This window comes from Parus major, chromosome 3 (assembly GCF_001522545.3).
Source record: "Parus major isolate Abel chromosome 3, Parus_major1.1, whole genome shotgun sequence".
In the NCBI taxonomy this organism is placed as follows: domain Eukaryota; kingdom Metazoa; phylum Chordata; class Aves; order Passeriformes; family Paridae; genus Parus; species Parus major.
The window spans coordinates 84503507-84521070 of NC_031770.1; the positions used below are offsets into that span (position 1 = coordinate 84503507).

The following is a 17564-nucleotide window of genomic DNA, read 5'->3' on the forward strand; positions in this document are numbered from 1 at the left end:
AAGATATGCAAATAAGAGCACCCTCTTATTTTAGGTAGTGATTTTCTGTATATCTCATTGACACAAAATTACCAAGACCAATATAGCTGGGAAAGCACATGCTTAGGTGTCTTTTTCAGAATACATGTGTTTTTTTCCTTTCTTGAGACAGCTCTCAAGTTTATAAGTTCCTTCTGGAAAATATGAGCTTTTTTAGCAGTAACTATTACATCATCTGTCAAAGGGCTCTTGCATTTTTCACTAGCTGAACCTTTCCCTGAGTCTTTAATTTATCTGAAATTCCTCCAATAAAAAGCCAGAAGTGGACTTTACTCCCTCTATTCTGCATAAATCCTTACACTTGAACTTTTTAGACTGTAAACTGGTAGTTTTATGGTTAGACATTCCCCTGTAAGTGAGAGAAGACCCACTCCACTCCCTGGTAAATGTTGCCCAGCTGCCCTCATATGGAATGGGGCATCTTTAGAGCTTGTGCAGGTTTTGGGTTTGAAGCTTACTTTGACCCAAATAGCTGCATATCATTAACAAGATGTGATTACTAATTATATTTTGAATACTTGAGTCCTTTTTCTTCACAGGCCATAGTTTTATATTTATCTAAATGGCTTCTACCTTACGTGCTGCAACCCATCCCCAACCTCTGCTTCTTTTTCCTTCAACTGTTTTTAAAAAGTTTTATTAGTTGGAAACACTCTGGCTGCTTTAGAGCAGAGGACTTGTTGCTATCAGTAAAATATTTTCCTTATTATTTCAGGTTAAGAATGTACCTTTATTATGCAGGAGAAAGGATGAAAACATTTTTAGAGGCGAGACCTGCTACAAACCCTTACTTCAAAAGAGCTTGCAAGGAAATCCTCTTCTGTATCCAGCACTTCAGATGCTGGCATGTAGGGTGACAAAAGTTTAAGACTGATTTCCTGATTTCTGGCCACATTTGGAATTAAAATCTTCCTGCTTCAGGGACCAGTATATTTTTAGCATCACCTATGCCGTACAATAAAGTATTGAGTTCTTCTCTCCTCTGGAGAATTGTAACTTAGTTTAATTAAAAGAGAAGAGCACAGCCTTGTCAATCCAACTGATTACTCCTGAAGATTGGTTGGCCCTGACAGGTAGATGGCAAAGGCTGTCTTGTCAGTGTGCTCTGGTCCATGCAACACTGCTACCTTACAGGATATTCCAGAAGGAAATTACTTTGAGGGCTGTGGGTACCAATTCAGGACTGTTACAACAGACATAATGCAGTAGGAATGGTATGCAGAGCATTCAAGCTTTCTGTTACACACAAGCTCATTATACACTTCTGTAGAAAGTCTGTTATCTGTTGCAATCATTCCATCTTTCAAAACAGAGCATCAATCATCTTACTTCTCTCAGCACTACAACAAGGAAATTGGAGTGAGGCAAAAAAGGTTACAAAATGCATGCAGGGTGCCATACATAACTAAAGGAAACCAACAGTTTAAAACCTCACAGAAACCCAAAATTCAAATTAAACATGCATTCTGGTCACTGACTTATGTTAAGCAAAATTGTACAAGGCATATACACGCACAAGCTATAAAGACTAAGATGTAGGTATTTGTATTGGATTTTGAATCTTGGATTTACTCTCCGGTGACCACAGTGGTATTTTTAACTACATCAAATTGGTTTGCTCTGAATAATCTTGTGCAACATGTAGTATCACTGTGTTTTTCAAAAGCTCAGTCATAGAACCACAGGATCCATTACAGGTCCAATTTTTTTATATTTCTCAATGTTTTTAAGTTTACAGTCAACAGTTACAATGCATTTCCCACTACAAACTCAGTTAACTCTAATTTTACAATGAGGTGCTGCCATTAATCATTTGTTTTGCATTTCTTTAGTTATGGAGAAGAGAGAAATCAAAGGTACCATATGTCACATTTACAATCTCCAAGATAAGCATTCCTGCAGGTCTCTGACACACTGTAATTGAAAACGACTGAGATAGACTGAATGATTCTGTAAACATCACTGGAATACGAGAAAATAAGGAAAAAAAACCCAAAACACAATAAGACAAAAAAGCAGTCTGCCAATGCAGATACATAGTCCAGGGTAGTGGTAAACCATTACTGGCTGTATCCAAATACACATGCAAGGGTGTAGTTTTTATGTGGTGGCAGGTAAGTTCTGCTAGCATTGAAGTTTAATACAAAAATTCACAAATACCTTTTCTAACAATAAGGCTTTGACAGAATGCAAAAATATTAATAAACAGACTTACATGTAAACAATGTGAACAATGTAATGTGTAATTCTGGCAGAAAAAATATTTGATTTTTAATGAGGTATATTTTGCTCAGAAGCAGAGCCGTGATTACACCTCTACAGGATAATATCGTCTTCTTTCTGGGCTTAGACTGACAAACTCATACAGTCAAAGGAAAATATTACCATACACATAAAATAGATTTTGATTTATTTTTTTTAATGTAAAGGCACATGTAAGATGCTATCTACTTTTCCTGGTAGAATTACAATTCCAGTAAGAGGCACCTGCTTAATTCAAAAGGTAATTGTTTTAGCAGAGCCCTTCACTCAGGCTCCAGAAGCTGTGTTGTGATTTCTGCAAGCCCAAAGTTCTGTTGTTATAAACACTTACCCAACATGGGCAGTATGGTAAACACTTGGCAGCAGTATGTAGCCAGTTTGTGTTCATACAGATAAGCTTTTGTTCATAGATGAATGGTAACAGCTGGAATTCAGCTTTCAGTTTTGTGCTCCCCACAAACATCAGGGTGTCACTACTACTGTCAAAAGTGTCACTACTGCTTCACCCTCAGCTCTACATGGAGATGACACAAGTTCATGGCCATGAACTTGGAGGTAAAAGGTATTTAAACTGCTCCAGAATGTATTCCACCTATATCATGGAGACCCTCTTCCATCAGCATGGTCAATGCAGCCCCCGCATGAAACTAACATGTCAAGCATCTAGAAAAATCTGAGGTTCTTTAATACAAATAAGAGGCAGAGAGTTTACCAAAACAGGGAACGAGAAGATCAAAGTATCCACTGTGTTTTACTGTGCAGTCAGTGTTCTTAAAAAGACTGCAAAGCAACAGAGGGTGCTAGAGATGAAGTCCTCTCATCCAGCCACCAATACATGTTCTGAATTCCTTCTGTGTGTTACAGCTCTCTCAGCTGAGAGGGAGCAGATGGGTTTCAGATGAAAGTAAAACAGGTTAACTTTGACCTCCACAGCAGAGAACATTTTGCAGGAGGTACCTCTTGAAACCACTGCAGCTATTTCAGAAAAGTGACTCTGTCTAGATAACATCCACTACAACAGGTTCCTGATGTCAGCCAAAGTTTCTACATGCTTCCACCATGCAAATTAATAATTATAATAAGAGACATAAACTTTACGACAGAGATTACCAATAAAAATAAGGAGCTTTTGCTATTCATTGCATAGGATTTTTATTTTCTGAGATGAGCTATTTTTTCTTTTTGATTCCTTGAGGCTACCACAAGTTATGAGGACCTATAAAGAACTAATTTCCTTAATTTGATAGAGAGAATTTTAATAGGATGCAATCTTTTCTCTATTGAGAAAAAAATCATGTCATAACATAAAGTATCTCTGGATTGCTAAATTATCCCAAGGTGCATTTCATCTAATGTAACAAAATTCGCTTACTATTACAATTTTAAAAATTCACTTAAGTCAGTGGAGTTAATTGAGCTAGATCCTCTAGCTACATGGGTATGTTTGCAGACGGATAACATTGATAAACCTTGTTTGTTAAATCTTGAAATAAACTTTCTAATTCTCTAGGAGATATTAACATACCTTAAAGCTCATACAGAGTAAAGTCCCTCTCTTCTCCCTTAAGGAGGTGCTGTACATTTTAACATTAGTCATGCCTCAGAGCATCAGCTTACAGATGCATATGCCATAGGTTATTTTTGAAATTAATATATATATATCTATATAAAATCTACCATTTGCTATTTGAATACCAATTATGTATTTCATAATTTAAGTTTAAATTATTAATTATATTTTGCTTGCATGCTATATTTCTAATGAGACCATCCATTAAATTATATCTATCTGAACCATAGGGAAGGATCTGAGGAACTCTAAGATCAACTTTGCTGAAGGCCAGCAGGTAAAAATTCTGGACTTCCTTAGAAGGGGATGACTCTACGCATAAGAGTCTAGAAATTCTTTAAATATACTTTTTGAAAACCATGCCTACACTTCCAAAAGTTAGTGTCTCTCCTTTTTGCTTCTGGGACTAAACCCCTACCTATTAGTTTTCTGTTCAGAAAGAGATTCTGTTGGAATCTGGCAAAATCGTTCCTGACCATTTTCCAGGGGAACCAGCACCACACTCAAGGTGTATGGAGGGGCCCCTGTGAATCCACAAATGAAGTTAAACACTTCTCCAGACACACAGTAGCATCTGCCTTTCCAGCTGGCTGGCTCTAGCAGGCTCTGCATGCTAGACATATTCATGCAGGACATATTCACAGAGGTCCTGTTAATTGCTTGCTGAAAGCATCTACTTCTTCTCACTGCCTGTGTGGGACAAGTGACTCTGCCAGCCCAGACACATATTACTGCACACAGCAAGTCCCTGAAGTCGGAAATCTGGGCTACACCCAAGTGAGAAATATAATAAGAAGTGTCTATCAGTCAATACCAAGTCTGTACCAGGACTTGTGCACACAGCATGCTACCTTTACGGGCTCAGCCACACACGCACGTAATGTGCTTCACCAAGAATCCTTGTTTGCTATGTATTTTATGGCTGAAGACAAGCTGGAATATAAAAGGATAATTTTCAATTTGCTCAGAGATTTGAATTTCTTTTTACTCTTGGCACAAAGCAGTAACATGCGCAGGAACAGCTGAGGAAGGCATGAAGGGTATGCATAAGTGTGCTCCTCTTACAGGACATTCTCTTATTCACAGTACAAAAAAGAGACAAGGTAAACTTTTGTTTTTTTTTCCTTGGAAGTGTAATTTTGTATATATTTTGATATATCAGAGAATTTAAGGCTTCTCACTTAGCTTACCTTTTACTAATTGAAATCAAATATTGAGCATATTGGTAAAACAAATGGAAATCCTGTGTACATGGGGCACTGTTTTACTCAAGTATAAGGTATGGAAAGGTATGGAAAAGCAGCTTCTTTTTGTTTTGTTTTTTTCAAGCATAAGTATCACCTTTTAGTCTTAATGTTCACTAGCTGGAAATGAAACCTGGTGCAACGTTTCACTTCCCTGAAGCGTTTGAGACTATCCAGTACATACATCATCATTGAACAACCTGGCACTGACATTGAAGGTGACTATTTGCAGTGATCTGAATATTTAGGTAACGAAGAAGTCAGTGTTGTAAGATTCTAAGCCTTTTATTGTTTTTCTTGATCCTTTATTCTTGTTCTTCTCATTCTGAGCTCATCACATTTTTCAAGCTTCTGTCAGGGGTTTGCGCTTATCAATGTTAGTAAGTCCTTATTCTTCTGATAGCTTTAGGATCCACACATCTTCAGCTTTGTTGGCATGTTCTTCATTCCAGTCTGACTTGCTCTGACTCCAGAGCAGACCAAACTAACAAAAGATAATAAAGAACTACCTACAGATAAACTGCAAATTACATGTTACCCACCCACAAAATATTATTAGTCTATAAAATATTTTTTCCTTCTAGTCTGTTCTCTTCCTTTTAATCTCTGAAAGGCTGACTCTACAGTAGAGCACAACTACAATGAACTTGAATCCCCTAAACCTGATTTTGCAGTAAAAGACAGTTCACAGAAATAAGAAGCCTATACTGTCTGAGTGCACTGAAATGCACAAATTACTCTTTGGGGTATAGTGAAAAATTGATTACTCTGATTTTTTTTTTTTTTTTAATGACAATAGATTCTTTCACTGTAAGAAGAATTCATTTAGCAATACTCCAGTTTTCACTGCTACTTAAAGAAGAATATTTTTCTTCAGTTTTTCCTGCCCTGTATTTTCCCAGGATCAAAGCTGAGAGCAATCAGACTAGGAGATCAAATTTTCTTTCTTAATTAAGAGGATATCTCAATATAAAGCTGAATCTAAATAGCAAGAGTGTTGGAATTGTTTTTCTTCCTTATTCAAGTATTTCATAGAAAAAACCCAAAAACTGGTACAGTAGTTCTGTCAGACTTAGATATTCGTCAGTTTTTAACTTTATAACTGATTAGAATAAAATGCACTGATTAGGAGTTTTTAATCAGTAAAATCCACACATTTACTATGGGTTAATATTTAGATGTGGTCTAGAAAAACATAAGTACATAAGTTTAAAAGTTAATCATTAGAAAGCTAGATGGGTAATCCTGGCGTATTTAATAAACATTAGCAAGTGTATAAGGAAGGATTTCAAGATACAACTAAAAGGAACATTTTTTGGAATTCCTACCTTGAATTCCACGTTCTCCTGGTGGCCCTGGCAAACCATCCTTTCCTGGTGGCCCTGGAGACCCATCTTTTCCTGGGGGCCCTGGTTTTCCATGAGCTTGGGAGGCAAGCATTGCAGCAGGTAGCTTCATCTGGGATACAAATTGAGCCATCCTTTCTTCATTAATCAAAGACACAAGAAAATACTGATAAGAAATCTGCCAGCAAAAAAGGGGGGAAAAAATCCCAAAGCCCCAGCTAAATTTTCTGTAAGTAGTGTGTTTAACTCTTCTTAATATTAAGGTATTAAAATGCTCCAATAGGTACTAAGACCTTCAGTTTCAACTCAGATTCATGTCTGACTCTTTACCCTTTGAAATAATCAGAATGAATTTGTATTAAAGTTTCTATTACTACTCTCTATTACTAAAACATTCCAATATTTCAAATGACTTCAGACTCCTGTTCATGAATATATTTAAAACACACAGACAGAATAATTAGTACTTAACACATTGATGGAGGGCCACCTTATATGTTTGAAACTCATATTAAGCTGCAAAGTAGAGATTAAATACTGTGAACAATTCTTGGAATGTGCTGGATCCCTGAAAACAGTTGTAAAAAACCTGAAAGTGGTCAGCAAAGATTATTAATTGTAGATATTTCAGAATAGAAATGTTCATGCTGGTGGGATAAAGGACCCTTGGTAATATTTTAGTGTTCTTTAGAGTTAGATAAAATAGGTCTGACTGTCTCATTTATACCAGATTAAACCCCTAAACATTCCACAATTTAGCACATATTTGCTATGGTTGAGTTTTAAGATTTAAGAAAAAAAATTAGAGAAGACTGGGCATCAAACAAAAAAGGAGGAGGGTGATAGATAGTAAACAAAAGAAAACAATGACAAAACTGGAAGATCTGTGGGAACAGTAGCAAGGAACATGAAACGGAATAGCTCTAAAGACAAAACTCCTTTATGCCCTGTGGGCAGGGCACCTTCTAATGCTTTTTTTTTTTGTGAATAAATACTTTGTTACCATTCTATCTGAATGGGAAAAGGAAGAGACTTAACAAACTGCTCTTGAAATACATAGTAGTTTGAACTGTGAGGGGGTAGCATCCTGGGGAAAGGTGATAACACAAAACCATAGCCTTGTTATAAAGTGAAAAACTGCCTAAACAGGTTAAGAAGTCTCAAGCTTTATATAATTTCGTTTATCCCTAAAATATGGTTTCCATTCACAAATATTAATGACAGAATAACAAGGCATATTGAAGACACAAGAAATGCATTTTTGCAGTGGAAGAGAAGCTACTGTTAAGGGGTATTCAAGAAGAATCTTGTTTTAGAAACCTGAGTCACAGCTTTTCTACTGTGACTAGAGGAATGCTGGGGAAGAAAAGTATTTACTTTTCAGAGTAAGGACTCATGTAAGAAACCTTACATAATATAAAAGCGTTGGTTGGATCCAGTACTTGCCTAAAACTGTGCCAGAAGATGGTGGTCTGGCGGAATTCTGGAACTCAGCAGGGATACTTGCTGAGAAAACTGCACAGCAGTTTAGAGCTATGTGACTGGAAGCTGTTGAGCCTTTCTCTTATTTATATGGTCAGACACTAAGTAGGCAAAATAATTAGGTATATAGATGGTCTCTGCTTCAGTAACACTTCAATACCTTAATGGCACGTTGTAAATAAACAGTGTCTGCAGTAATAGATGATACATATATGTATCTACAGTGACACATACTTATGTTTGCTATTATGATTTGGAGCAGAGTACCATTCAGTGCTAGTCTTAAGGAATATCTAACATAAAGAAATACTCTGTTTAACAGATACTCTACCTTCTCATTGTTTGAACAGAATCATGTAGACTTGTTAAGCATAGCTATACAATAAGGTAACTGCTAGGTCCAACGTTAAGTTAGATGACATGTAAAGAAATTTAGAGCAGAATTTCAGATTTAGCTGTATAATACTTCCTTTTATTACCTTCAAACACCTTAAGAACCTCTTGTTTGATATATCTTTTTATTTCTTCAAGTGAAATTGCATCAGCCTGATGAGGAAAAAAAAGGTGATATGTATCAGAAGGAATATACAGAGGACACTCTGTGATGACACAGAAGTGAGAAATGCTCAAATTAGCATTAAAAATATGAACCTTTCACAAACAGATGTTTTAATATATTTGTGTTATTTGTTTTACTGTACAGGCCACTTTACTGCAAATACATTATAGTATTGTAAAGACACTGGTGGCATGAAGTGGGATAAGCACTCCCAGCTGCCAAGATGACCTGGATGTGATGAGCATGGAAGTTAACTTGCACAAGACAGTAAGGATGTCCAGTGACAACACCCTGCTTTACTTTTGCATAGCACCTGCCAACTTCTCACCCGCCCTGGAGACTACTTGCTTTGATGCACTGCTGACCAGAACCGAGCCACAGGACCAGTAACTTCACTGGAAAAGTGTTTTAGAGCTTTATATTGTTTGAGTGAGGTGAAAAAGAACCCACAACATGGATGTGTGTGCCTGTGTGCTCTTGCAGACAAATCAAGATATCTACAACTGGTAAGCAGCATTTCATTGTCTTTTTAAATGCTAACTTCTCTTCTACTGAAAATCAATTTTGGCCTCCTTTCCTTTCCCAGTTGCAAAAGCTCAGACTTTAGCTCTGAATCTTATGGAAAATGTGAAAATTAACTGTACTGAGTAGCCATATTGATATGTAGGAACTAAAGAAATAAAGTTTCTCCATAGCAGATGTTTTAAAAAATAACTAAAAATAACTTCCTGATCATGTGGGCATATTTTTTTCCACCTTAATTGAACATTGAAATTATCTGAGAAAAGTCCTTAGTTTTCCTAATATTGTGCTGCTCCTCAGTTGAATTTCCACTGCTCAACCCGTGCTACCTTCATAACTGTCTGAATTCACAAGAAACCAAGATAAACTTTCATTTACTTACAGGAAACCCTGGGGGTCCTGGTGAACCTGGGGGACCTTGATGACCTGGTGATCCTGGATAGCCTCTGTCTCCTGGAGGGCCAACAGGACCCACATCCCCCTTTTCTCCAGATGGGCCAGGTTTCCCTCGTTCACCCTGTGGACCTCTGTCCCCTGGAATACCCTGATCTCCCTGTGTAAAATAAAAGCAGAAAGAAAACCACTGCACACAGTGGAACTAAACCTGGAAAGTCACTCGAGAATGCTAAAGAGAAAATTCTTGCCTGCTCAGAAACAGACTGAGTCATGCAGGGAAGGCGATTTTACAGGCTCAACCTTGTCTCTGAAAATACATTTTGTTTTCTTGCACTTTTGATGTTGAATTACAAAAAGAATAGCTTGTCTCTGTAACCCACTTTTCAAGGACAGAATTTGAGTATAGAAAGTTTTTAGCCCTTATACAAGGATGTAGAAATGTCAATTATGGCATAGGTATAATTTAGGTGCTCAAATTCACAAAGGCAAAAGACACCAGGATGTTTCCTGTAACTTTCCTTAGAAGCCTACTATTTTATGTCTTCATTCACACAAAATTATAGTTGATTAAGTTATTTTCAGTACCCAAAAGGGGGCCTAGGAGGAAGCTGGAGAGGAATTTTTAACAAGGACATGTAGTGACAGGACAAGGGGGTAATGGTTTCATACTGAAAGAGAATAGGTTTAGACCAGATATTAGGAAGAAATTCTTTACTGTGAGGATTACTGGAACAAATTGCCCAGAGAAGCTTTGGATGCTCCAACCCTGGAAATATATTAAAGCCAGGCTGGATAGGGCTTACAGCAACCTGGTCTGATGAAAGGCCCATGGCAGGGTGGCTGGGACTTGATGCACTTTAAAGGTACCTTCCAGCCCAGGTCTTTCTATGATTCTGTGACATGTAAGTTCTCAGGTTTATAAGCCTGCAGAGTAGGTATAGATAGCTCTACTATCAGATATAAAGAAAAAGGCAGGTTTCTCTAGAATCATGGTGCTATGGCAGTGTGAAGCTGATCCTTTTCTCCTAAACAATCCATGTTTTACAGGCAGCCAGCATGTAGGAGGCAAATCAAACACTGCAACTTTTCAAACAAGCATTTTTTAACTGCCTCCAGTGTTTTCTTTGTGCTTTGGAAAAGATCCTTGTAAAAATTCACAAACTAGGTCATCTATTCCTCCAGATTCCTCTTTAAACTCGCTACTATGACTTGTACAAGATTCAGGACATTTGTTTTGTGTGATCTCTGCCTAAGGTGCTGCTTTGTTCAGCCTTTCTCCTTTCTAGCATTCTCCTATCTCTTGTATTTTATCTTGTATCAAATTCTGTGCAGAAGGAACTTCTGTTTTTCCTGTGTTTCTACCTGCTCTACTCCAGCAGGTAGATCACAATCTGTGGTCAAAGAATGAGCAAGCCACTAGCACTTGTATCTCTTGAAATCACTAGAAAACTGGTTGGTATAAAACATGTTTTCAACTAGTTTGTCACTAGTTTATAAAGTAGTAATAACAGCAGTGTTTAGTCAGTCACTCAAAGGATATATAAAATTATTTCAGCCCAATTATTATTATTATTATTGTATTCTTAAAATACAATTCCTTCTTAAAATGTATTCTATTACAGTGTTCTTATATTAGACAAGAAAACCTCAAAAGTTTTATTCTGTCCTTCCAATTTTGATGCTTCTATTTTCTGTAACTACTACAGCTGGTCTCAAACTGAAGAAGCATGCTGTACAGCAGTGATAATAAAGGCTGCAAGAAAACCTTGACTTTATTTTCTGTAATCATTGCAATCTCTTTCACAGATGCAGGCTTGTGTCCTTAAAGGAAAAACCATAACATTGTAAACAGTTAATTTTTTAAGGGATAATTGTAATACTTGTTAAACCCCTATGTCTCTTCAGTGTAATAAAACAGCATTTCCTTTCCCAGATTAAACAGGAAGATACTTATCTGAGTCATCAAATAAATGTGGTAGCCATTTGATCACGACATCAGGACTTTAACAATGTTATAAGAAGACCATTTTTTATATTTATATGTTTATATAGACATAAACTCATCCCACACCTCTCATAATCATTCCTGCCTACCATGACTTTGTTACCATGAACAGAACTGTCTGAAGAGTTTGGGAAGCTGTCAGATATTGCACTGGCATTCCTGATGCCTAAGCATGACAAGCTTATTTTACATAAAACATGATTTGTGCTTATGTCATAGAAAGGATGACAACAGGGCAAGTTCATAACTTTTGCAAAGTCTGACAACAGCACAACTGGACTATCAGCTTTCCAATTTTCAGCCTATTGATCAATTTAAACTATCCAGGCCAACTGTGTTGAAAGTCTATAAAATGTGTTTTTCCTATAAATGCAGAAGCCAAATCAGCTCTAATTCCCTGAAGTGGTGTCTAGGATTAAACCTCTTAGATGTCTAGGTGACTGCTTGAAGCTCACATAGAATTAATTTCTTGATTTTGCCTATAAGATATTTGATGATGAGGTGTTTATATGCCCAGTAAAAAAGGGAAAAAACATCATAATAGGCACTTACACGTTCTCCTTTGGGTCCTCTGTCTCCTGGTCTCCCCACAGCACCCTGGAAAATGGTTTTTGAAAAAAGAGAAACTTATCAATTAAAGGCTTTGTTGTGTATTCATGTGTTAGCAGAGCAGAAAAAAACTGCCTAGGATTAACAGCTGTGGTTTCTGTGAGGAATAAAATACACAAAAGCATGTTTTCTTACCGGAGGACCTGGCAATCCATCTTTTCCATTGATTCCCTGAGGAAAAAAAAAAAAAGTTTATATGTTTTAAAAATGAAAAGGGTAAAGCTCAGTGTTTGGTGCCATATCAGTAAATGTTCTGAAGCAGCAGTTTGTGTGACTACAATAGAGAAATACAAAGAGCGTCAAAATGTGCACCAAATCTAATGATAATCCAACTTTAAATGACAAATTATAGGGTAATTTTGCAAATGTGGAATATTTGTGGACATGTACATGCACTTTTTCAGTCCCAGCTAGTCATAATACTACCATGGCAGAGATTTCTTTTATTCTAGATAATAGCCTTAGCACCAGATTACCCTTCTGCTCTTACAGAGACTGTGCCTTACTATTATAAATCCAGATCCATTCTTTGATCCTTAGAACTTGTAGCATGGCACAGTTTTGGTCTCCTGGGTTAAAGCTATTTCCTTCCCCAAACAGGGTGATTGCATTCATAGCACCTGCTAGAAACTGTTCCAGGCCCACATTATCCTCCAGACTGGAATGTGGCATGTTCTGAGAGTCCTAGCTGGTATGGGCCAAAATAATGTCAGAGAGTATATTAACAATTGCACAATGCCAGATAATTGCAAGATAAATGCTCTGGCAGTGTTTAATTTAGTAGGATATTTATGGATCTGCACATGTAGCAAACTCACAGCTGTTTCATTGAGTGAGAAAGGACAACTTGTATGAGCAGAGACATCAGGAATTCTTTCTTTTACTTTAATTTCTTTCTCTTCATATACTGTGGAGTTTTGCACAGATTAGGCACCTTGGGCTAATTTGATGCAGTAACTACAGAAATTGTCTCTTCTTCCAAGGCAGAGGTGTAATGTGGAGATGTGCTGACAAGCTGCAAAGGTCTGCTGCTCATGTTCATCCCCAAACCAGCAAGATTCAGGGGAGATAATGAGTCTTGCACTACCCTTACTGAACCCCTTCTAGAATATAAACTAGGTTTTTAAAACCAGCTCAGACAGTGCTGACTACACTGCTGTCACACTTTTATTACCTAAAAGAAGCAGATTAGACATCTCCTAAGTGAACACAAAATACCTCAGCTGCAGTGTTGCACCCCCTGTATATAGAAGAGTCTGAAAGTTTATTCAGTCATGAAGCACACGCTTCTTTATCTAAACTGAAACTGAGAACCTATTCTGTCACCCCATCTTTTACTGACTGTGCTGAGTATCTGGGTTCATATTCTACCCCTGGAAAAAGTACAAGAGGGGACTTTATGTCAACAAGATCCAAATGACCTACATAAGACCTTTAAAGGCAACATCTCAGAAACATTAACTATTAAAACACCACAATATCAGAAATTCTTTTTTGGATGGTTAATACTGAGCAGTGCAGCTCTGTGTGTTCTTCACATGCTACCTACTCTAACACAAAGCAAGATGCAATGTCCTTTCTTTTGTAAATTCTGATAAACTAAAACACAAAATATATATTCAGTAAAGAATTGCTTACTGGTTTTCCTTGTGGCCCTTCTGGACCAGGGAAGCCTATATCTCCTATAGGTCCTCTTTCACCCTAAGAAAGAAGAAAACACACATAAATCTGCATGAGAAATCTTGCATTAAGTGTCTGAAATATTTGTTTGCTATTGTAAAAATCCAGAACTCATATCTGTACTTACAGGTTCTCCTGGCAACCCTGGGGACCCAGGGGATCCTGGCTTTCCCTGCAAAAAGACAATATTACAGATTCAAACTAATAGGAAGCCAAATACAATTTTTCTCTACATCAAAAATTAGAGAGTATTTATATATATATATATGTATATATGAGAGAAATATTCATGGTATTGTTCATTAATGCTTTAAGAAAGGAAAAAGAAATATTTTACCAGATTTCTGTCATATTTAATGAACAGTCTCTTGTATTATCTTGTCATATTTAATGAACAGGCTCTGTTAACATGCACTGTTTACTCAGTAGTTTGGTTTTGTTTACCCTTTCTGAATACTGAGATGCTTTTGTGAAATTTCCTTTTCAAACACCATGATTTCCACCTTGAGAAGTCATAGTCAGATCAAAGTTTTTCAGTGTATATGTAAAATCAAATTTTTTTCCTTCAGGTAATTTCTAGTCCTGACTTTTTTTTCATTTTTTTTTTTTTTTTATGTGACTTCACTATTGACTTAATGCCTTTTGCAAATTTTCTTCATGATAGTTTTTGGCCACTTTTATTGTAATTTTATGTTCAGCTGCCAGAATTACCAATCTTATGACATCATTTAAATGCTGATTTTAAATGTCTCTTTTTTGTAGGATACCCTTCTTCTAAGAACTTGAATCTACATATCCTGAGAGTATCCTTGGACCAGACGACCCTCAGGTGACTTGTACAAGCGAGAGATCAAACCCATCAACACCAGGGTCAACTCTGGGAACAGCAGGACTGAGCATTCATGTTGAAATAGGCATTGGTGGCAAGGCCTGCAGGATCTCAGTCCAAGCTTCCCTGACAATCAAAACAATCTCAGCAAAACGCCAAAGTGAAAATAAGACATTTATATGCCCAGACGGGAAAAAGGGTCCACTATTCAATCTAGGGAATAATGACAGGTAAGGAAGACAAGTTCTTTTCCAGCAAGATATGTGGCTATGTCTCAAACTACTCCTAGACTACTGAAAAAAATTTGTCTCACATGTCCACTGTTTTGTTGATTAAAACTCCTTAGCATAAAATGTGAAAGTGAACAATTTTTTTCAGAAGGAAATGTTTTATTTCAGTGGATTTTGTTAGAACTAAATATAGTCAACAGAATGCAACTCTTCCAGTGAAGAAGGGACCTCATTAAATATTTCATATCCAACTTAAATAGAGAACCTCCAATAACTTGAGACATATCCAGTGGGAAATTCATAGGAAATGCACAACTGTGACCTTTCTAACCATTTACAGGGTTATTACTAACAGCGTAAAATCTGTTTCAGAACAACAAGCTTTGAAATTCTTACATCTGCTATAAAACTCAGAGAAATACTTTTCCCCTTAAATGTGCAGTTCTTTTAGGAAAACCCAATGAAATTAGGCTATTTAAGATGATGTTCTCTCTTGGAACTCACAGTATATAGACTAAATCAGTGGCTTATAGACTAAATTAGTGGCTAATGGAAATGGGAGTGTGTAGACACATACTCTTCTTTATTTCATGAAACACATATTTATAATTTAAACAGCTCCTGAATGTATTGGTAGCCGCCAAAATTTAATAATAAATCTATTTGCATATAAATAACTCTATATTGCCTCCTGAAAGATGGATAAACTTTTTTATTAAACTGTGAATGCAATCTAATATCTTCATTTCCTTTAGGAACACAAACGAATAATTATAATTTCAGTTTATTATTAGATACTTTTACTTTCACCTACAACAAAGTTCCTCTATGACTTTCAGAAACTTCTCTGAATACCACATGTAAATAGCTGACAAAGCATTCCCCTAAAGCAAATGTTTGATCGACTTGATATGCAGAGCCTTGTGGGTTGAAATAACTAATGTTCATGATTTTTCTTTGTGATAGAAAGATGCTCAGACATGAGCATGCTCAGGAACACAAAAAACATCTTTATCTATGTTAAACAGAGGCAATGAGAAGAATTTCACATTTCTTAACTAAGCATATGCAGCTTTGAATTCCAGCTTAATCATGTATTCACCCCACTCACTCTTGTCAATTTAATAAAAATATGAACCTTTCTGCCATTAAAACTCTAATTTCTCTAGGGAAAACTCATAATCCTCACACCTACATATAAAGCATAAGCCAATCATTGGTGTTCCACAGTGACTGAGATTACAGATCAGCACCTTGCTTGACCTATTTTTTCAGCTTCTACAAACCTGAGTTTTCTTTAAAGAATATACATACCGGTGTCCCTGACACTCCTGGTGCTCCAGCTGGTCCACGGTCACCCTGAAGAAAATATAAACCTATGTTTAAACTACAACAATCAAACCAAAAGTTTCTTGCTGGATTCCCATTAAAACCCGAGGAAGTGAACTGAAAATGAGGACAAGAGCCAGGCTAAATGCCTAAATATTTATCTGTGCCACTGGCTCATTATACAGACTTGAGCAAGTAACCACAGTCCTTTGTTTAGGTTCTCTCACATAATGTTTTCCTTTGACTCTGTGTGAAGCCTCCCTTGAAAAGGGATGGAAAGTCCCTGATTTACCTGTAGTTCTCCAAATAATTATAATTTATGGTCATGACAATGACCAAAATTTATCCAGGGTAATTCACTTTCATATCAACATCCCCATATTTAAGATGTACCTTTCAAAGAGGTTTTTTCTTTCGTGCTACCCAGTCATCCATTTACTACAAGCCAATGTCCTCTGCTTGTGCCACGGCCTTCTCAGGGAAAAGCCTCTCATTTTAGCACACAGTTAGCTTCATCTATGCTTTAAGCTACAACAGTGCTGTTCTTTTGGCTAGAAGTGATGAGTTACAGGCACAGATTCATCTTTCTCGACAGGATTGTAATCCAAAGCTGACAGACAGAGCTCATCAAGCGGTCAAACTCTACCCAGAGGTATTTACCCACTGCTGACATGTTGGTCTACAATGCTATGCTCTGCTACTGTAAGGCTGGTTAAGTTTCTAAATTTATGCCAGAAAACCCTTGGCACTGTTGAAGCCATACTAACAGGAGAGTATTTTTCTGAGATGGGTTTATGTTACCTGGAGCAGATGTTCTAAAGCTCTGTAAGCATAGGTACAGCCATGTTGTGTTCTGTATGAGAGGCCCTGGAAGTTTTGGGATTTTTGGTTTCTGTTCTTACAAGCAATGGTGGTTTGTCTCATCATTTTATTCAGGTGCACGATGATCTTGCTGTTGATTAGAAACACTTCTCTCCCTCACACAAAGTGTAAGAGATGACAAGTTCCATGTATGACCTCGTGTTTGGAGGAAGCAGCTTACAGGACACAGCTCAACCTGTCCTGCTCTGGAGGCTGGCAGTAGTCACCCCGTGAGGAACACAACCTGTACCCCTGGAACACCGAGTGGGGAGCACTGAGTGCCTGCAGCAGGCAGGGCAACATTGTCTGGAGCTCTGCACTCTGCCCCAGTGGTTATTCCAGAGACAGAACTTGTGGTATTTTTTCTTTATATGCTGTCTATGATAGTGAAACTAAAAATGCCTAACACCTCCCTTGCAACAATTTGTTTTTTTCTTTTCAGGGTTATTCTGGTCCTTTCAGCAGTGTGGCTTGCAGCACAGCTGCACCAGCCACTGTCAGCACATTTTATCCAGAGGACACGAGGCTCTTAAGGTAGTTCATGAAATTGTCATGAAATTACAGCCAGTGTTGTCTGTAGAAGATGACATTCTACTACACA

The 17564-nt window shown here is 37.2% G+C and overlaps 1 protein-coding gene across 7 annotated transcripts in view; it reads right to left on the minus strand.

Moving 5' to 3' along the window:
* The window catches only part of COL19A1 (collagen type XIX alpha 1 chain), a 186569-nt gene that overhangs the window by 8771 nt on the left and 160234 nt on the right, over positions 1-17564 (minus strand). For 6 of the 7 annotated variants that reach the window (XM_033512990.1, XM_033512991.1, XM_033512992.1 and 3 more), the window contains 8 exons: positions 16088-16132; positions 13842-13886; positions 13673-13735; positions 12170-12205; positions 11978-12022; positions 9407-9577; positions 8423-8489; positions 6444-6599 (listed from right to left, as the gene is read on the minus strand). In XM_033512990.1, coding sequence (XP_033368881.1) covers positions 6444-6599; positions 8423-8489; positions 9407-9577; positions 11978-12022; positions 12170-12205; positions 13673-13735; positions 13842-13886; positions 16088-16132 — 628 coding nt within the window. Of the gene's footprint in view, positions 1-4; positions 5600-6443; positions 6600-8422; positions 8490-9406; positions 9578-11977; positions 12023-12169; positions 12206-13672; positions 13736-13841; positions 13887-16087; positions 16133-17564 lie in introns of those variants that run through there. The other variant, XM_033512993.1, reaches the window with a different exon arrangement.